The 21,612-nt window shown below is 42.2% G+C and overlaps 1 protein-coding gene across 1 annotated transcript in view; it reads right to left on the reverse strand.

Moving 5' to 3' along the window:
- The window catches only part of LOC144819544 (uncharacterized), a 745,296-nt gene extending 732,175 nt beyond the window's left edge, over nucleotides 1–13,121 (reverse strand). The window contains exons 1-2 of the mRNA XM_078677385.1: nucleotides 12,989–13,121; nucleotides 12,609–12,677 (exon numbers count right to left, since the gene is read on the reverse strand). Coding sequence (XP_078533511.1) covers nucleotides 12,609–12,670 — 62 coding nt within the window. The 5' untranslated portion in view covers nucleotides 12,671–12,677; nucleotides 12,989–13,121. The remainder of the gene's footprint in view (nucleotides 1–12,608; nucleotides 12,678–12,988) is intronic.
- Nucleotides 13,122–21,612: the final 8,491 nt, after the last annotated feature.

Genomic DNA, 21,612 nt, shown 5'->3' on the forward strand with positions numbered 1-21,612 from the left:
GTTTTAAGTACATGAAAATTTATGGAAATGCTTTTGTGGAGAAATACATAAACTGATACTACCTTATGAAAAGAATGAGTGATCCTGATGTTCAGAGGCACAGTGGCACTTTACATTCAGTATAAAACTTTTGCATTTTAACATGATGCACTTTAAGTTGAGTGATAAAAAGATTTCATAGGTATTTGCCCCAATATAGCACTTTGTATCCATTCACTCATTTTGGAAAATGATAAAATATGAGCGCCTTCAATAAAAGTATCTATCGCTTTAGGATTGGGTGTGCATTAAACTGGAAATTGGTGAAAGGATCAGAATTTTGCACTTATACTTTTAGAGAGGCATCAAGCTCTTTTTTGAAAGAAACTGCAATATATTAAATATGATGCTGGAGTGGTTGGGCTATGCACTGGACACTTTCATATGGGTTCGTGCAATAAGAAATTAAGTACTCCTTAAAAATTAATGTAGGGGGTGCTTCATGTGTTAAGATAAAAGTTAAGGTGTTTTTGAACCATGCCTACTGGGGTATCCTTATTTGCCCAAGGTGTCATCATGATTATAAAGATTATTTCTGCCACTACCACGAGACGATTACCTCATGAATTTATGTATTACTGTGAACACAAGAATTAAATATGCCATACATATGACCTGATTACTTTGATAGATCAATTATGTTATAAATATGTATTAACTAATATGACTGAAACACATTAAAAATACTAAAAACTGCCCATTTAAATGAAAATGTTAGTTAGAAATGGATGGTGACTGCTTCCAATAATGCGATTGAGTTATTGTTCTAGTTGTTCTTGGGTCATGAAATGTAAAGAAGGGCATAGATTTATATAAAGTAACAGTTGCTGTGTTAGGCGACAGGCCCAGTTGAAGGCGTCTTGCCGAAACACATCGGCCATGATCTGTTTATAATGTGCCTTTGGTTATATGAACACTACAATAAATGGATTGAAATACTTACCTGGATGTGCAGAGTATAATTGTTTTCTCCCAAAATTTCTGTTGCCAAAACCACCTAGGGAAGGAGTCCCTGCCCCTATACTGAAAGCAAAAAAGAATCTGTGGTGTCTAGTGGGCTTCCTGCCACCTGGAGGGGCAGATTGAGGGTAATCACACTCATCTGCCCCGGAGGGCAGAAGGACTGGCACTTTAGTTTTGGGGAGTAGGGCATGGCCATGCCCATAGTTTGCAGCCCCACCCCGACATTTCTGTTGATAATTGACCCAGGTGTCTAGTGGGCTTTCTGCCCCGGGGGCAGATCAAGGGTCATTACCCCCAATCACCCAACCTGTTCACTGGCACACTCCGCACAGTGTGGGTGTCAGTCATTGGCAGACACTGGGGAGGGTTAGAATGGGCCCTCTGATGTTTTGCTCCACTGGCTTTCCTGTTTTGCTCCCAAAGCTCTGTCTGCTCAAGAAGAGCTTCCCAAGAGCCCTCTGCTTTTTTTGTATGTACTGATGATCAACAGGCAGAGTGGGCTGACGTCATTGCATTCAAAAGTGAAAGCAAAATGAGACGAAGGGGTCATTTTATTTTCACTGAATCAGTGTCAAGGATATCTCTGCCTCCAAGCATTGATTCTAATGGGAGAGGTATCTTTGGAAAGGGGAGAATGTCCCCTCTCCAGTGGTACCTCTGCCCAGTGGATTCCTGCTTGGGTATAGATGCAGCAGAGCAAACCCCAAGCAGGGATCCACCCACTAGACACCAGGGAGAGGAGGAGCGGCCCCTTGGGCAAGGGCCTTTGCTCCTCTTTTGTAAATTATTTTTCTTCAGTCTTTCTGCCCCCCCATGGGCCAGGCAGAAAGCCCACTAGGCATCAGGGATTGTTTTTTAAAGTTAAAATGGGTGTAACCATGACCCTGACCCCTAAAAATGGGGTTACATTTTTTCTGCCACCCGGGGGGGGGGGCAGATGGGGTAATTTCCAGCATCTGCCCTGGGGGGTGGGCAGAAAGCCCACTAGAAGCCAGGGAAAGTTAATTTTGTTTTTTAATATAGGGGTGGGGCTGACCCCCATAGGCATGGCTAAGCCCCCACACCAACTAAATAGGGCACCAGTCTTTCTGTCCCCTTGGGGGTCAGATTGGGATAATTACCCTGCTCTGCAAGCCCAGGAGAGGTCAGAAAGTCCACTAGATGCCAGGGATCGATTTTGTTTTAAAGGAAAGGATGGGACTGCCCAGCATGGGTTGGCCGTGGACCCACCCAAAGTAAATTGGGCAACAGTTGTCCCGACCCCCTGTGGGCAGACGGGGGTAATTACAGTCAATCTGCCCCCAAGCGGGGCAGAAAGTCCACTAGAGGCCACGGAAAGTTCAGGAGGTTCCACCTGACACCAGGGATTTTGCCTTTGGGGTAAAAGAAAGTGGTGTGGGTGGTGCACGTTGGCATTGGCCACATCCCACCTCAAAAGGGACAAGTCAGTCTTTTATGTCCACCAGGGGCACACAGGAAGTGGGCCCCAATGTGCCCCTGGGGAGCTGAAAGCCCACTGTATGGCAGGAATATATATGTTTTACTAAAATAATGAGGTGGGTCTTGCCAATCCTAACACCAGGCTTCCCTCCCCTTAAAAAATCAAAAGTGTTTCTGCTCCCTTATCTTACTAAAGCAGCCCATTCCAAAGGCAAGCTAGAGGACTTTTGATTCTTCTGGGTGTTGTTTTGACATATGGGCCAGGAGAGTGTCCTACTTCAAATGGTAAACTGCTGCATTTTTTGGGTTTGGGTAGGCTGTACCCTGGAAACATCTACTAGACACAGACAGTTCTGAAACTAGACATCGGGTGAGTCCAGGGTAGCGTGCTTTGCATGCATCTCACACCATTTTCTTACCCACGATGCCCAGAAAAACTCAAACTTTGCCTAAAAACACATATTTTCCTCACATTTCTGTGAGGAAAACTTGAATCTGTGAGGAGCCACACATTTCCTACCACACAACATTCCCCCAATCTCCTGATAACAATGGTACCTCACTTGTGTCAGTGGGCCAAGAGCCCTTGACACAAAAGTGCTACTTGGAGAGATCAGCAATAGGTGTAGATGCGGAATTTGGAGCTGTGCTGTGCTCAGCCATCAGCCATGGAGACATTTTTGAAAACTAAACAACCAGGGGATTCCAGGGTTGTCTGCCTTGCATGAGTCTCACAAGGTTTTCCTGCCCACAATGCCCGGCAAACCTCAAAATTCCCCTGAAATAATGCATTTGTCTTACAGTTCTGTGATGTAAGCTTCCTGTATCCGCAGGAATCCACAAAATTCCTACCACCCAGCCTTACCCGACTTAAGCCAATAAAAACGCTGCACCACTTGTGTGGTTGAGCCTAGTGCCCACGACGATAAAGATTCAAACCAAAGTCAGTGGAAGTCCACTCGCAAGGGCTCCCATTCACCTTGATTTAGTCTGTTCCTGTTGTGGGCACTAGACCCAGTCACACAAGTGGCTCAGCATTTAAAAAATAACTTTATAGACCAGCACAACAACGATGCAGTTTATCCTCAAGAATAACTAAAACATGGTTACTCTCTACTAGGATCCAAAAGCACCAACAAAAGTACGAATATTGGAAGGACAGATTTCACAGATCCAAAACCTTTCAAAACAGAATAACTGGAAGAACAGAACCCCTAAAAAAGCCTGGTAGGTTCTTTGAACTTTAATCTACCTTCGGAAACAGCATTGTAAAATATGAGATCATTGAAACTGATTTTAATCTTTCACTCAAAACAGGCAGAAAGCAGTAGTGTGGGTGCACCGTATTGACAACCGGGTACGTGAGTACATTACATTATAATACAAACATAAATGCACAGTTATACCAATAGAAAACACATATACTAAACAAACAATTTCATCACCTTTATAGTTAAAAAAGAAGGCCTATCAGAATTAAGATACAGCCCTGAAGAAGACCTTTATGACAAGGAGAGTCAGGTCCCATCCACATAAGGTCGAAACGCGTTGGCATCTAATAGATAGAGGCTCGGAGCAAGATAGAATAAAGAGACTTTGACCCAGTTCAGGCAATCAAGCGGAAACTTTTATGTTCCCTTACAATATCTTGTGCAAATAATCTCCGACCCTATACAGGACCTTGGAATTAGGACATGCAGAGGACCCAGGCACACTTGGTCCCAGTATATATTATTGTTGTTTTCAAATAGCATAGGACTACAAAAATGCTTTGATAAATTAGTTTGTGCAAAAACAACATGTGAGTGAAACATAGCTGTTTAGCGAGTCTTGTCAAATATTGTGTAACATATTTTGTTCAATTACTTTTGGGTGTGTGTAAATGTTATATTCATGTATATGTTTTACATAAAAGTTTTTTTGTACATAAATGTTTTCATGTATCAATAAGATAAAAGGAGACGTGTAAATACATAGGATGCAGGAAACGCCAAATACCACTAAAAAACGTTTGAAGGAAAAAACTAAAATAATGTACTGCCCTAAGTCAATAAAAAGGACTTTTGGAGCAAAAAAGAAACTGTGTGGTTTATGGTACTTAAAGGTATTTATGTTTATAAATGTATCAGTTAAGGATTCCAGCCTCTAAATCCCTAAATTGAATCACCCCCTTGTGATATACCTACATTCAGCATTTTTAGCGGCACAAGTGGTGTAAGGCTGGGTGGTAGGGATTTTGTGGATTCCAGAAGTTTCCATCACAGAAAAGTAAGGAAAATGTGTGATTTCAAGCAAAGTTCGAGGTGTGCAGGGCATTGTTGGTAAGATAATATTATGGGTTCCACACAAGGCACACCACCCTGGACTCCCCTTGTTGTCCTGTTTTTAAAAATTTGCAAGTTTCCTTAGGTGGCGGCTGAGCTATGGCCCAAAATCCACAGCTACCTAACTTTCAAAATAAGGGTCAGTTTTGAATGGAAAATTGGGATGTATCCATGTTGCGTTTTGGGCCATTTACCATCGCGGACACTAGGCCTACCCACATAAGTGATCTACCATTTTTATTGGGAGACTTGAGGGAATGCTGGGTAAAATTAGTCAAGTCAAGTCAATAATCTTTATTTCGTTGCAATTGCATCATAAAAGATATACAATTAAAATTCATTTAAAATACAATTTTGTAATATTCAAAAACACCAGTAGGGTATGGGGTGTCTACTCAGAATTACATTACATTATCAGTTCAGTTCATCCCGGTATACATCATCTTATTTAGTCATGGTATCACGGTCAAGAAAGTCATCACACATTTTGAATAAATATAGAATTAAAAGTAATCAACATATTTACAAGCTAAAAAAACAATTACATTTGTAACCACCATGGCATAATAATTAAAAATTACAATGAAATGGTAAAAAAATAATACATGGTTGGTATACCCGACCATAAAGTTGGGTACTCGGTCATCCTTTGCTTGTGGCATATGTAACGATCATGATAATATTAGTTTTAAGATGGCTTCATGAAGTTATATGGTTAGAAATGAAGACCCGTTTTTAATCTAATAAAATTAGCAGCAAGAAGAAATCTGCTGATGCCAAACACAACTACTTGACTGGTGTCTGTTTTTAAGATTCTACCAGCCTCCTTATAGGAATTCAAACCAATAATGCGACATAGCGGCACTATCCACTTTTTCCTTGACTTCGCATAACTGGGGCAGAAAAATAATATATGTAAGAAATCTTCCCTTGCATTGTTAGAGCATAGAGTGCAGAGATCACTGTTTGTCTTCATCCAACTTTTCTCAAGGGCTTTAGTTCTCAATATTCCATACCTGTATTTTATATACAAGGTTTTAGCTAGTGGCGGCTGTACCTCATCCAAAAATATCTCAAAGTGTGCCACATCTTTAACCATTAAAACATTTTCAGTTAAGGGGCCATGGATTTTTATGTATGCAGAATCATAGCTTATATAGGACCAGAAAGACATTTTGACAATTTTTCTTGAACCCACACTCATCGATTCTGGCTCGTTCCAAAAATGGGCTAGTCCTAGTTTAACTAACCATGATCTTACATGCTTTAACCAGTAAATTTTGCTGCCACTATCTAGATCCATGACTTCTTTCAACCCGTTTTTATATTCGTTCAGTTCGGGGGTTGTCCATATTCTGACCCACAGCAATAATGGTCTTAGCATTGCATGTTGGTCAGTACGTTTAATATTCAGATCCAAAAATAGTGGTGTCAGCGGGGTGTTAATGGGCACTTTTATTAATCCCCTAAAAAACTTGTTCTCAAGGGTTTCAAAGGTTTCCTACATGCTGGTCCCCATAATTCTGCTTCATATAGTACTGCTGATTGGACCTTATACCTAAAGATCTCTAAAGCTGGGGTAACTGCCTTATTCAGACATTTATTATGTCTTTTTAAAATTGGGAGGCAGTTTTGTTTGAACACTATTTTCGTTTTTTCTAGCTGCGGTCTCCATGCTAGTAGTGAATCAATTAATACACCTAAATATGTAAAATTCTGCTCATGATCTAATTTATGACCATTTAGCATTAGGTTTTTTCTAAAACTTTTGTGCGGGCTCAATGCCATATATTTTGGTTTTTTTATGTTAATTTCCAACCCTTTAAGATTGCAATATGACTGGAACCTTTCTAATAAATTCTGGAGACCCCGTGGTGTTTGTGAGATAAGGATGGTATAGTCTGCAAAAAGGAGGGACGGAACCCGTTCACCCCCCAATCTAGGTGAATCATTGTCACACTTCTCCATATAGGACGGGAAGTCATTAACAAAGAGGGAGAAGAGTGTAGGAGCCAGCACGCATCCCTGGCGTACTCCCCTTTTTATAGGGATAGATTGTGAAATTTCCCCGTTTGGGCCCCACCTAACCTTAGCGTAATTCTCCTTGTGCAGACCCTTCACCAAATTTAACAAATCCCCTGGGAGTCCCTGGCATTTCAAGGATTCCCATAGTAGATCTCGGGGGATAAGGTCAAATGCTGCTCGTAGGTCAACAAATGCCACATACAAGTGGCCTTTGAGAATGATGACATATTTCCAGTACAAGCAGCATAGCCTTAGTACCTGATCTATGGTTCCTATTTTTTCTCTAAAGCCCGCCTGATATTTTGTTAAAACTGATTCTTGTTCCAACCATGTACTAATACGGTTTAATATGTGCCTGGCATACATTTTTTGGGTTATATCTAAAAGACTTATGGGGCGATAGTTAGCTGGATCGCTTCTGTCCCCCTTTTTAAAAATTATGATAATTTCTGCGCCGTTCCATGTATCCGGGATTGGTTCGCCAGCCGCAACTATGTTGCACAGATGATTTAAATATGGTGCCCATACAGCCAAGTCGTGCTTAAAGAGGTCACCTGGGATTTTGTCAAGTCCAGGGGCTTTCCCCTGTTTGACCGAGTTAATAGCTAGCTCTGTCTCCTGTAAGTTAAAGACTACCTGTGGGTGTACATCATCTACAACAGGTAGAACTCCCTCTTCCTGCACTACTCCCTCAGGCCCTTGTGCTGCGTAAAGGTTCGTAAAGTGGTTTATCCACGTTACCTCATCTAGGAAAACCTCTCTCGATCCTTTCTCCCTTTTATTTCCCTTAGCCACTATTTCCCAGAATAACCTCTGGTCCTTTGTCTTAGCCGCTGACAACATACTGGACCAGAGTTCTTCGTCCCAGGAAGACTTTGCTTTTGCCAGTACTTTGTTATATACTTTCCTTTTTTCTTTTACTTCTAGAGCACCTTTTGTTTTAAGTGCATCAATTAGTATGGATTTTGCGACACGGCACTCTTTACTAAACCAGGGTTTGCCAGCAGGCACTGCATTCACTACACCAGTCCCTTTTTTAGTTTTTTTTGTCATAAGTTCTAATAGTTTGTTAAAAAGGCTTTGTGCAGTCTAATAAATTCACCTGATTCGCATTCAACAGGGTTATATGAGTCAAATGTATTGGCAAGGGGACAATAAATATTAACCAATAACTCTTCTTTTCCCAAGATGTATGCCCATTTCACAGACCGTCTATTATTACTAAGAATAATGTTGTCTATCGTGGGTGGTTGTATTTGTCTTTGACCTCGCTCGCTTACTTCCGACCCCTTTAATAAACTCTGTAAGAGGCTAGTTTCAAGGGGGCGGTGATCGCTGTCAAATCTTTCCTTAACCTTCAAGTCTTTTATATATGGCCATAGATCAAATGAAACAATAACATAATCTATTTTACTTTCACATGTACCCCTCATGAAGGTGGGTGCTTTTGGGCTATCAGATGGCAGGCGCCCATTGCATGCCCTCAGTCCTTGACTTGTGAGTAACCTTGTGATCTGAAGAGCTAGGGTGGTCCCAGCAGCCGCCCCATTACTAACTAAAGAAGGTATTCCATTAGCAGCATCCTCTTCTACATACAATTTATACATGCCTATAATAGGTTCAAAATTACAGTTCATGTCCCCACATAAAATTACACTTGCTTCTGGGCCCAAAGTGTTCTCAAGGATTTCTAATTTATCAATGCATGGTGACTCCTTATAGGATGGACATGGTCTATTGTAGACATTAATAAGGTATATCACCCTTTTATCATCAGTGGTAATTTCCAGGCCAAGTAGATCCAAAGACTCAATATTTAGATTTTTTATGCCGATGTTAATAGATACACTGACCCATATTAATAAACCACCTGAGGCCCGTCCTCTGGTTGATGGAACCGCGTCTATCTGATATGTTTTATATCCAACTCTGTGTAATTGGTTTGTAGGCCAAGTTTCCTGCAAAACGCAGATATCAAAGGTATTCATGTAATTGTTCCATTCAGGGTCACTTGTTTTTGTACTCACTCCTGCTACATTCCATGAGACTAATTTAACTAAACTCAACCCTTCATTTGTGCCACTACTACTTGATGGTGGAGGTGTAGTTGGGCTTCTAATTGCCCCTATTCGAGAACTGTCATACCTGCCCACTACTGGTAGGTCTGTACAGACTGTTCCTGTCTTTAAGACTGTGACCTCTTCTACTATACCTTCACTTGGGGGCTGGTCTGTAGTGACAGTGATCCACATTTGGTCAACTGCCTGATTTGTACTAGGACATACTACTCCATTAGTGTCCCTAATTCCTACCTCTTTTAAATCGGGTACTCTAAGATATTTGGGTACCTGTTCTACAGTCCCTTGACGTGGTGGCAGTAAAAGAGGAGGGGGAGGTGTATCTTGCAGTCAATCAACTGCATCTAAGCAATTGAAGCGATTGTTGGTGGAAATATAATCTAGGTGTAGAGGCGGCTTTAGCCAGCCTCCACCACGTGGCCCCCTACCATTTCGCTGCACCATTGTCCAACCATCTGCCCTAGATGAAAAGTGGCCTGGTGGGTAGAAATAAGTTAGCTGAAAAGGACGAATAGTGGTGCCTAAACTAGGGTACCTCCAGTTGCAGATATGTTTAACTACTCTAGGATTGTCAAAATTTATTATTATACAGTCCCCATTTATATTTTTTGCCAAATGCCCCACCCAGGGTACTCGCCTGATATTAAGGATTCTACCCATCATATACAAGGGTAGTGGTCTATTAACATCCAACCATTGGACCACCCTGTTCCATAAGGATCCAGAGGTTTCTACCTCATGTTTGCCCAATTCCGGCACTCCAGCCAGAATAACCACAAATGGGCAAACCTCTGGGGGGAGATTAATGGTCTTTGTAGTACTTTCTGTGCTATAATTTTTGCCATTACTATCCTGTGGTACACTATTTTTAGTTGGCTTACTTATTTTAGGTTCCATTACATCCTTCTCTTTCGCTGCCTCAGGAATCCCCTCAGTAATTTTTGGTACTGGTGGGTCCTTCGGTACCACTGATGCCTCTGCAGTTTTAGTGACCAAGGGTTGACATTTTTTGGGGAGGATTCGGCAATTCCCTTAATATCCCTCTCAATCCGTTTTAGATAGGTCTCTACCTTACTCAACCTCTCCTCAAGTGGACGTAATAAGAGTTTTAATGTGTCAAAAATAATGTTTGACTCAATATTCACAATTCCTTCCATAACCCCTGTAGTTAAGTGGCCCCCTGTCGGTTGTATCGTGTCCCCATTGTCTAATGCATCATGCTCCACGTTTGTACAATCACTGACGACAGGTATTTCCATGATACCAGGGCTTGTTGCGGTATTTTTAGAACCCTTTTTTTTTCCCTTCCTTCCACAATGTAAAATTGGTGGTCCCGATTTCACCTTGGGAATAGTCCCTGTATTAGCTCCTTTCTGTTGTCTTGTGTTATGCACTTTGACAACATTGGGGACAGTGGGCAATTCATTTGGTGAAAATAAGAGTGATTCTGAAACAGTAGAGGAGCTCCCATCTGTAACATGTAGTGTATCACTGTTAGTTTCCTACAATGGGATGATTTATAAGATTGGTGAAACATTAACTCCCCCATTAGATACAACTCTGCCAGAGGAAACAGGAGTTTGTGCATTGGCTATTTGGCCTAGTGAAGATCGTCTTGCAAATGCCAGTTCCTGGGAAACCCGTCTCTCCATGATGACAATACTTTCATCGACAACAGAGTTCATCTTCTTAATAATTTGGTCCATTGCCCCAGTGAATGCAACAGTGTCAGTTTTCCCTTTAACCTCCTTTGGTGGCATTGTTCATGGGCCAGTCAGAAATTGGGAATTTAAATAAATAAAAAGAAATTAAATCCACAGTACTCACGAAACAAAGATTTTTGTAGTATTAGTGGGGTGGCCAGTCCTGGCCTCTGCCGGTCTTGAACGGGCTTAAACGGGCCCACCCTTGGCCCGGGCTTCGCCCGGCGTCCCGCTTGCGTACCGCGAAGCCGGCCTCTGCGTCGGCTTTATGCACCTCCTGGTGCGGGCGCGTCGTCAGCGGTGCGCGCCGCCGCTTAGCCTGCCGGGAGTTGTTGTCCCGGGGCGGCGGCGCGTAGATTGATGCTGCTGACTCTCGGCCGGTAGCGGCGTGGATTCTACTTCTCTCTGTGGCCCCCGGTGACTCTTGGCAGTGGCGGCGTCCCAAAAGCTGGTTACGGTGGGTAAAATTAACATTGTGGGTCCCCATAGATTCCAAAACTTACTTTCACAGAAATGTGAGGAAAATATGTTTTTAGTCAAAGTTTGAGGTTTTCAAGGAATTCTGGGTAACAAAACCTGGTGAGAGCCACGCAAGTCACCCCTCCCTCGATTTCCCTAGGTGACAATCAAAGCTTTACAGGTTTGCTAGGGTTCCCTAGGTGCCGGCTGAGCTAGTACCCCAAATTCAAAGCTACCCACTTTGCAAGAAATGGGTCAGTTAAGAGTGGAAAAATGTAATGTAACCATGTTGCGTTTTGGGATATTTCCTGTCACGGGCGCTAGGCCCACCCACACAAATAAAGTGCAGTTTTTATGGGGAGACCTGGGGTAATAGTGAATAGAAGGATATTTGTGACTCCCCACAGATTCCAGAACTTTTCATCACAGAAATGTGAGGGAAATATGTTTTTTAATCAAATTTGAGGTTTGCAAGGAATTCTGGGTAACAAAACCTGGGAGAACCATGCAAGTCACCCTTCCTGGGTTCCCCCAGGTGTCTAGTTTTCAAAAATGTGCAGGTTTGCTAGGTTTCCTTAGGTGCTGGCTGGGCAAGGGACCAAAATTTACAGCTATCCACTGTGCAAAAAAGGGTCCGTTTTGTGTGGAGAAATGTGATGTATCCATGTTTTATTTTAGGCCATTTCCTGTCACGGGCACAGATAAAAAAGTTGCCACAAATGGCTGTTTTTTCCAACTCATTGCCAGTATTTCTTTATTTCAAAAGTTAGTTTATTTGGTAAAACCTTGAGTGATCTACATATGACCCCTTGATGAATTCAGAATGTTGTCTACTTTTCAGAAATCTATAGCTTTTCTAGATCGCCCATGGGTTTCACACTGGTTTCTACCACAAACTGAATGTAGGTTGAAAGCACACAAAATAGGTAAAATGAGCTACCACTGTGAAAAATGCCCAAACTTGTTGTGCTTAGAAATGCTTGTTTATAATTCTATACAGAACACCTTGTGTTGTCATGGTGCTGTGGAGTGTTGGTTCTATGAAGAGCCAGTTGGTGCCTCTCTTCTGTCGTGAGAAGAGCGGTGGCCTGTTTTTTTTTTTTAACTGCATGTTCCTGAAAGCTGGGAAGATGGTGACTTTAGAATAGTGAACCGTTTATTGATGTCACTTTTATCCAGAGCACATTTTTCCTATTTTTCCTATCAAAACTTAAAATGTAGCTATATTTTTCCTATTTTCTCCATCCCCTCCAAGGGAATATAAACATCCCTGGGTACATTTTGAATCCCCAGTGAGTTAGAAAAAATGGGCACATACTTGGCATGGATACCTTATATGGGGAAAAAGTTATGGAGTCCCTAGCGTGAACTACCCCAAAAATTGCCAACGAAAGGGATCAGCACTGGGCGGTGAAAAGCCTCAGCAGTTAAGGAGTTAAGGGGTTAATTCGTGAGAAACACAACATAGCGTTAAAGAATAACCTGTCGATGATTTCAATATTGTTATGTCAATACAAAGATGGAACCCCTCTTTCAGAGTGACAATAACCGCACACAGTGGCAGCGACTGACTGTACCGAGGACTTGGCGCATCTCCAAGGACTTCTTTCTTGGTCCAATGTCCGCTTGCCAAAGCCATCTCCTTCCTGTAAGGTCAAAGAGAAGCCGCCATGAGGGAGGAATCTGTGAAGCGCCAACCCCCCCTATTCATCACAAGCCCCCCCCCCCCCCTTCAGTATTTTGCCTGAGAAACGTGCGATCTTTGTATACTGTCAGAAATAAATGGTACAGATGTTACTAACCGAGGCAAGAGCAGACAAGAAGTCAAACAGTGAGCTATTTAAAAATGTGAACACACAGAACACACTGAAAAAAACGTAAACATCAGAAAATGTGTGCCACTGATCTACAAATGAACGCGATGCTCTTGCTTAGTATGTGCCCACGCTGTACTCACGTGCAGAGCTCCCTCGTGCCTTTCCTTTCAGATGTGGTGCGGGAACAAGCCAGACCCTATAATTAAAAGTAGTTTAAAATTGAGTCCTAAAGGCTTCCCCTGCGCTCTCAGAAAACTCTGCCTGAGCGGTCACCTTGCTTGGCAGCTGTTGCCATGGTTCGGTGGTACACAAAGAAGCTAGAAGCACACCTTGTATTGACATTTTCGATGCAGCACGCTTCCGGGTTCCTTTGGCAGGTGAAGCGGACACCATACTACGCACACGCTCAGCTCACACTGTTCCCTGGCCGCGCCATCTGTTCTTGTTTTAAATTCCACAACGTTGACTTTTCCTAACAGAAATGGATACCATCATTTTCAAATACTAGCTTAGCAGAAACAAGATCCTTTCAAGCACTCTAAACCGTGTCGCGTCTCTACTGGCAAACGTAAACGCTGGCTTTTTGCACTCCTAAATAATTCTCTCTCCTCTCACCCCAGCACCCTTCTTTCTCTCTCTCCGCCCCCAGAATATATTTTATATTTAATCGATGTTTATAGTATGTTCTATCGGCTTCAATGAAAAGGTCTGAAAGACTTGTGTTTAAAGGAAGAAGATTTTAACTGCTGCTGCCAAAAATACTAGGAATATGTTCTCTCTTTAAAAATGTTGTGCAGCTTGTCTTCCAGATGTGCCCCGAAGAGCCAAGTACCATTAAACATCAGTTCAATGCAGTAAGTCTCCAAGCAGAATCTATATTACAGTATTTTAAGAAATGGCGATCGAGGCACCACAAGACAATACTGACGCTCTCATTGCATCAAAGGAAATTATTTTAGGAGTGGAGTACAACGCAGAGCAACTGTTGCTTTTGCTACCAAATTTCACAGTAAAACAGTTGTTACAGTTTCAGTCACCCTGTATCAGATCAACATAACACAGCTGCCCTCTGTCTACCGCTAGGGCTTCCAGTGATGGAAACACCAGATACGGAACAGCCTCAAACACACCTGGAAGATTGCAGCAGTAAATCACATATGGCCCAAGGACCTAATGGCTAAGAAAAGTCAGATGCAACCACTCATAAACACAAACAAATGCTCAGCAGAGGGCCTGCATTCGGCCCAAGGACATGTTACCAGAGCAACTGGCCCGATGCACTCATCATATAGAGCCAAAACAATGCCTAGTAGTAAGCGTCATCCTAGACCACACATGACACACCTGGCCACCTGAATCGGGTCAGAATATGACCTCCAGTCAGTGCTTAATTTGTAAAAAAAAAAAATAAGTGCAAGGACACTCGTCATGAGGACACAACACCTTGCACCATCAGTTGCCCTTGCCAGCACTGCCAATGACTGCCAACACAACAACTAGCCATCACACTCTTGCTAATGTGACAATTCATACTATTCCAAGCCCCAAAGCTACAAGAATGGTTTTGGAGGTTGGTATTAGTCATTGAATATATAAGTTGAATTACTAAATAGGTGTGCTCACACCTAAAGTAGACAGACTGCACCACCATGTGGCAGATTGTAGTAAGCGCTAGTTTTGGCAATTAAGTGCTGGTTCCAAGCATTGGAAACCACCAGCTGAAATTAAGCACTGCCTCCAGTTGGTATTTGTGGTCCCTTCTTTGAGGTTCAGATAAGGCATCTATCACGTAATTTATGGCCCGCTGTACCAGTATTTCCTGCCCGAAGGGGGATGAGCTTCTCTTTATTGCTCATGCTGTGCAGTATAAAGTATGCCATGTACTTCATGCAAGTTGAATTCCACCATGCAACTGTAAGAGATGTGGCTGCTATTCTGAGCTGTTATTGTTTAATTAAACTTAAACTGTTTCTGATTGCCAAATCTCACTGTTTCCCTTTGTGATAGCCAGAACTTGCTTCCAAGAATCTCTACACTAAGAGCCTTCCTGCAAGTCTTTAGAAACCTCCTTGAACTTTGTTAAAAGACTATGTGCAGTATAGGACCCGTAATGATGAGTGTGAAGTGCAAGGTGAGAACCAGTATACACCTTTTGAGGGCCCTTCCACTTACTTTTTGGCTGGCTCTCTGTTTATGTTTTCCTCTGCCATAGACAAATGCCCAACAAGGCTTTCCCCCACAGAGTCCACCTGCAAGACATCTGGTAATTCATCCTCCATGTCCTCTTGCGGAAAGAATATTTCTAGAAATCTAGGAATATAAATGTATTCTGGTTTCTTCCATTCATTCAAAACAACATCCATAACATATGACACACTGATTATACAGCAAATACAAGGTGGCAGTGGAATAAAATGTTGCACCTCGTAAGATGAGCAATTTAGTGGTCATGTAGTACAAGAAAATCCAAGTGTATGTAGATTACTTCAGTAATGGTGATACTCAGGGTAATTCCACACCCTACCACCTAAGATGTAATTGCACAAAGGAAGAAACGTTAGTGTCCAAATATTTGCAGCAAAAAAGTGTTAAGGAAATGTTTATCATGAAATAGTTCTTTCTTTCTGTGAAATAGTGCTTTCTTTCTGTTGTTTAGTACCTGTGAAAATAATTAAACACATCTTTATGAGGACCAATTGATATAGTCAATAGATATTATATGTAAATGTTGAGTGCTGGGGATATTTTTCATAAATATAACATACTGATGTAAGGAACTCTCACACTGCTTGGCTTCTTAAGTTGTCTTAACACAGCATCATTGGAAGGACCTGCTACCTCGTCATCAGGAAATACCAAATGACTTTTATCACGGCTCAGGTGATAGATCCCTGAAAATGCTCTGCCCCTTTTAATCCAAAGGAAGGAAGTGCAGAATCATCAGAAAGGTCAGAGAAGGATAGATCTGAATAAATATTCTTGTGGCCAGCCACCTTGGATATGTCTCCTTTTTATCTAAAGACAAAAGGGTTTCCCAAAGAGGCGTCTTTATATGGCCCATCTCCTTCTTGGAGGTATTTCTCCTTGTTGTCGGTGAAGGGGTGGAAGGTGATCTTCAAGCTGAGGAATATGAAGTAGGTGAGCAATGCTACTTGTTCCCAAAATGCTTGTCCATAACTGCTCACAATAACTATTACAACAAAAGAAATCAATAAACTCCAACAAAGTTGCTTCTCTACCCTTAAATAAGGATACCCGAAGTGTGGCAATTATGTTGCTCATGCGCAAAAAAGATCAAACTGACTGCATATTGGACATGCACAAGAAAAGTTACACTGACAGCAGCTAGTGCATGAACAGAGGCGCAACTAGACCCAGCTTTCAGGTTGGCCAAACTCTTCAGTCAGTGGGGCGGAACAAACATTTTATGCAATGAAGGCAGAGATATCTTTATAGCCAATATGAGTGAAAGAAGTACCAAACTGCAGTTTAAATGTGTTAGACAAACACATTCTTATTATGAGTGACAGGCTGGAGTCCATATTTATCCCTTGATTCCTCACTTAAGCTCATTAGTTTGGTGGCAAGCCTACTTGCTGAGGCCATATTGTTGACGGCCGGTGTTTGATCCATTTACTGCATAAAGATATTTTGATTTGTGATGTGTTTATTTTGCTGTGGTAAGATATTATCAATTATTTGGCTTTGAGATATTGTCCGATTATGTATGAGTCAAAGTCAGATGAGTTTTCATACTTAAGTATGATTTGTTTATTATCTGCTTAACAGTAACACTTGAGATTGAAGGGGTAGATTGGGTGCAATATAGAGCTAAGGTAAACGCTAAAGAGCGGGAAAAGCTGTTTGATGCATTAGTTGTGAATTATTGGAGCTGACATGACAAGAGCAGTGAGATGATGATCTGTCTAATAGAAAAGCTGCAATCTGCTTCATATATGCACCCTGCACTCTGATGTTGTGAGGTCTCTGTAGAAGGTTGGGATGGTGAACAGTATCAAAGGCAAGTGAGAGTTTAAGTATTAGGTTTAGTGGTACTCCAGTTTTAATTAGTTGTTGTTTTAAAATCATCCCATGTGGAAATCATTGCTGCTTCTGTGCCTCAGCCATACTCAAATCTGTTTTGGAGATCTGAAAGCAGGTCATTTTATTTACATGTAAGTATATGCTTTGAAGCAGATCTTTCAATCATTTTATATTTTTGACTAAAAACTTATTGGTGAGTGGTTGGAAGGATCTCTTGCCTCAAAACCTGTTTGGTTTAGGAGGGTTTTATGCAAGACATTTAGGGCCAGATGTAGGTAATTTTATTTTACCACTTCTTAAATACCGAATCATATCGATTCGGTATTTAAGAAGTGGTAAAATAGAGGGGGGGATATGTAGGTATTTCAGATTCGGTAAATACCGAATCGTTAAGATTCGGTATTTACCGATTCTGTAAATACCGAATCGGCAATGCCCATTGATTCCTATGGGCATTGAAGCCCATGGGAATAAATGGGCATTACCGAATCGGTATTTACAGATTCGGTAAATACCGATTTCAGCAAGGGTGCAGGGGGTGTCACTTTGACACCCTCTAGCACCCCAAATACAGGCATGTGTGCCATGTGGCACACAGACATGCCCTAAGGGCATGTCTGTGTGTCACATGGCACAGGTGTGCATGCACAGATGTGCATGCACACCTGATTTCGGTATTTTACCACCCAATTGGATTGGGTGGTAAAATACCGAATTCTGAAGGCCTGTAGCACTGTAAACAGTGCTACCTACATCTGGGTTTTACTGAATCGGTAAAATTACCGATTCGGTATTTTACAGATTCGGTAAATTTACCGTTTCGGTAAAATATTGGCCCCTACATCTTGAAAACCAATTACCGGTCGGTAACGGCCGAAATCGTAATTGGCGACCTACATCTGGCCCTTAGAGTTCATTTGGAAAAATACCTATATTCAATAAGCTGTTAGCTGTTCTGGTTGGATCGACTGCAAAGCTAGTCACGAGGACATGGGTCTCCAGGTGATTATGCTGGCCCTCAGGCCTTAGCAACATTGATGAAGGATTGATGAAGCCTTGATGAGATTAAAGGTGAGCTGTAGATGCTTTTCTGTTTAGTTATCTGGTAAACTGTATTAAGCTTCTGGAATTGTGGTTGAGCAGGGGGAAGGGATGCAAGAGAGTGAAACTGGTGGGTGAGACATAATGCAGGTTTGCCCGCAAAACAACATGGACCAGTGGTGAGGAGGACTGCATCTGCACTGCTAAGGAATCAGAATGTTTGAAGGTACTACCACTTTAGGTAGTATGGCTGGCTGACCCCTTTTCCTCTGAAATCTTCTAGCGAAGCAGTTGTTTTGTGACCTTGAGGGCTCTCATAAGGTCTGTAGGCCTCTCAACAGCTCCCTGTATTCACATCTCCTGCTCCATGTTAATGGCTGGTGGCTACTCTCAGCTCTGCAGGCTGTAGTTAATCTCTCTAGCACACAGGACCGATCTCTCTTGAGCAAGGCAGCTACCAGGTCACAATTAACTTTACTGGCTCCATTCAGATTTCCTTGCTACCGACTCATCATTTTTGTAAAGAAAACGAAACATTGAAGCTACTCACCATTTAGAGGATGAGGAGAGAGATTCCGGCATGTGTGTACGGTGTAGAGACGGGCAATGATAAAAAATAATGTATTTTTACAACAATGATCATACATTGAGACACAAATACGCACTTGTTAATTAACAACAAAATATCCTATTTATAGGAGTAAATTAAACATATATGCAGTGAAAAGACAGTAAGACAAGCCATATTAATTTAGGAAAACACAATATTGCCTCAACATGCTGTTGGGCGGAGAATGTTCCCTGTGGGGTATACAGTCACATTGCCATGTTCTGAGTGCTTGAATATAATTTATACCCAAGTATGATTGATTTGGGCTCTAGGGTCACACTTAACATGTGCAGAGGCCTACCCCTGTCCCTGACTTAAATGAAGTGCTGCAACTGAACTGTGACCTAGAGGGGTACACCAATAGTGCTCTTATTTTGCTGACAGTGGACTACCACCCCTGTCATGGGTTTAGCATGTATAGCGGTAGTGGCAACATACCGTGTTTTGTAAATCCACAGCTGTGATCAAACTTTCTATCCTTGTAGCCGGCCCCTCTTGTATAAAGTTCTGCATCCATGTGTAAGCTAGATCCTAGTACTAACATCCAACTGGATTTGGTGTGTTTGCGGCTTGTGTAGTACATGCGGTATATGCATGAGTATGCCAGAGTAATGGATATATGTGAGTCCCATTTTGGAAGCCCTTAGCCTGCTCTTGTGCACAAGATGTAGGTGGGATTGTTTTCACAGTCAGTGGAAGAATGTTGCTGTCATTCCTGAAAATGGAGGGAGGCGACAAGACTCATTTAAAATTCACTTGAGTGGTGTTGCTGATTAGTTTTCCTATGGTACTGCCATTTGGTAGGTGGTCGGGTGGGACTTGTGTTTGTTATGTTCAAATAATACATTAAAAATATTTCTAAAGCGTGCGTACACCACACAGTTTCTTAGCGCTGGGGTCAAGGGAGTACTGCTGCTAAGTGATTAATTCATAAGCCTGGTGAAATAGCCAGGTCTTTAACAGTTTCCTAAATTGAAGATAAGATGTCGTTGATCTGATGTCCAAATGAAGAGAGTTCAAAAATTGAGGGGCCAGGACCACAAATATTAGCCCCCCCCCAGTTTATTCCGTTTAAGGAAGGAGTACCTAAGAGATTCAAATGGGAAGACCTAAGATCCCGAGTGGGGATATATCTCTGGACTCGAGTGGAAACAAATACTGGTCAGTTGCCAAGGAGTGCTTTAAAGATTAGACATCCCAACTTGAATGCACTGCGTTCGACAACCGGCAACCAATGTAACTTTTACGTAAGAGTGGTAGCATGCTGCCATCTTCGCCAGCGATTGATTAATCTAGCCACTTGGTTTTGCACCAGTTGCAGTCTTTTTGATTGATATGCTGGCATACCAAAGTAAAGTGAGTTGGGGTAGTCAGTGTGAGAAAAGACTAAGGCTAAAACAACTTGGGTAAGAGCTTCAGGAGTGAGAAATCTGATCATCTTCCTGATCTTCTGGAGCTGAAAGAAGCCATTAGAGACCATCGTCCCAATCGGGGATTTTATGGACCGATCGCAGTCAAAAGTGATGCCAAGGCTTTTAGTTGATCAAGACGGTAGGGGTGGCTTTCCAAACTCAGTCAGACAAAAATTGAATTCCAGGGGTTTAAGGGCCCTCCAATTAAGATCAGTTCAGTTTTGTCTGGGTTTAATTTCAGGTGGTTACTGTTCATCCAGCTACTTATATGTCATATGGTAGATTGAAAGTTAGTTATGGGGGCGGCAGACTAGTCTATGTCAAAGATCCTTTGAAGATCATCAGCGTAGTTGGAGGTGCATACCTTCCTTTCACCTAAGGATTGAATTAGAGGATACAGGTACAAATTGAAAAGGTGCAGCGACAGGGAGGCGTCCTGTGGCACCCCACATGTCAATTTGACTTTAGAGGCAGAGAAATGGGCAAGGCATACAGCTTGAGTGCGATCATCTAGAAAAGACAAAAGCCACTTAAGGGCCAGGCCCTGTATCCCTGTATTACTGTCACGGTCCTCCAGGAGTTCATGGTTGACTGTGTCGAACGCAGTGGATAGATCGAGATGCACCGGGCCCTTGTCTGCCCCTTTCCTTAGTTCGTCTAGAACCATCCAGTTTAACTGCCTCTGTGGAATAGGAGGGTCAGAAGCCCACCTGAAAATGAGACTGTTTGATAAAGGAACAGAGGCAATTTGCAACATGAGCTTCCAAAATCTTGGCTAAGAAGGGGAGTAAGGAAATGGGAAGATAGTTTGTATGGGCTAGAGGAGCTGCCCCTAATTTCTTCATGATGGAAACTATTTCTGCTTCTTTAAATGCTTTGTCAACCGCCTCCTGAGTGAGGGAGTTGTTCAATAGCGAGAGGGGAGGGTGGGAATATTGAGGAAAGCTTCCATTAAGATGTGTGGGGGGTAGCAATCTGCCGGAGACCCTGATCTGTCCTTCATTAGAAGGTCCAAAAAAGCTTCTCTGCTGATGGTAGGAAAGCGCTCCAGGGAGTGACATTTCGTGAGCATAGTTGGCTGGGCTATATGGGGGAGTTAGTGGGAATACTGGTCTTGATGGTAATTATTTTTTCAATGAAGAAAGTGTTTAGTGAGTCACATAGTCCTTGAGTAGGGGCTGGTTTCACCATGACTTTGTCCAGATTGGATAGATCAGCAACAATTGCAAAGATTTATTTGGAGTTTTTTGTGGAACTCAATATTTTGTTAGAAAAATAGGTTGCTTTGGTTTGTAAAATAGGGCTTTTATATTGCTTGAGTTGGGTTCTTGTTTCTGTTATTCAGGGTAAGAGAGACCTTTGGGTGAGGCTAGCTTTTTGTCTTCATCCTGATCACTGTTCAGTGTGGCTGGCGAAAAGCCACTTGCAGAAACTCTACGCCTCTTTGGGCCTCTGTTATGAGTACTCCAGGCTGGAGACAACCCTGCTGTGAAGATCATCACTCTACACAATGGCTCTGTCTGGATAATAGCTTAGAGAGGACACTTGACAGAAGAACTGTCGCAAACCTTTTTTGAGATTGCAGACAGGAAATCCACATTCCTTATCTGCTTTGACTGCATAAAAGTGGGAGCTACTTACATCCTTGTTGCCCCAG

The sequence above is a fragment of the Lissotriton helveticus genome, chromosome 2_1 (genome assembly GCF_964261635.1).
Source record: "Lissotriton helveticus chromosome 2_1, aLisHel1.1, whole genome shotgun sequence".
NCBI lineage: Eukaryota > Metazoa > Chordata > Amphibia > Caudata > Salamandridae > Lissotriton > Lissotriton helveticus.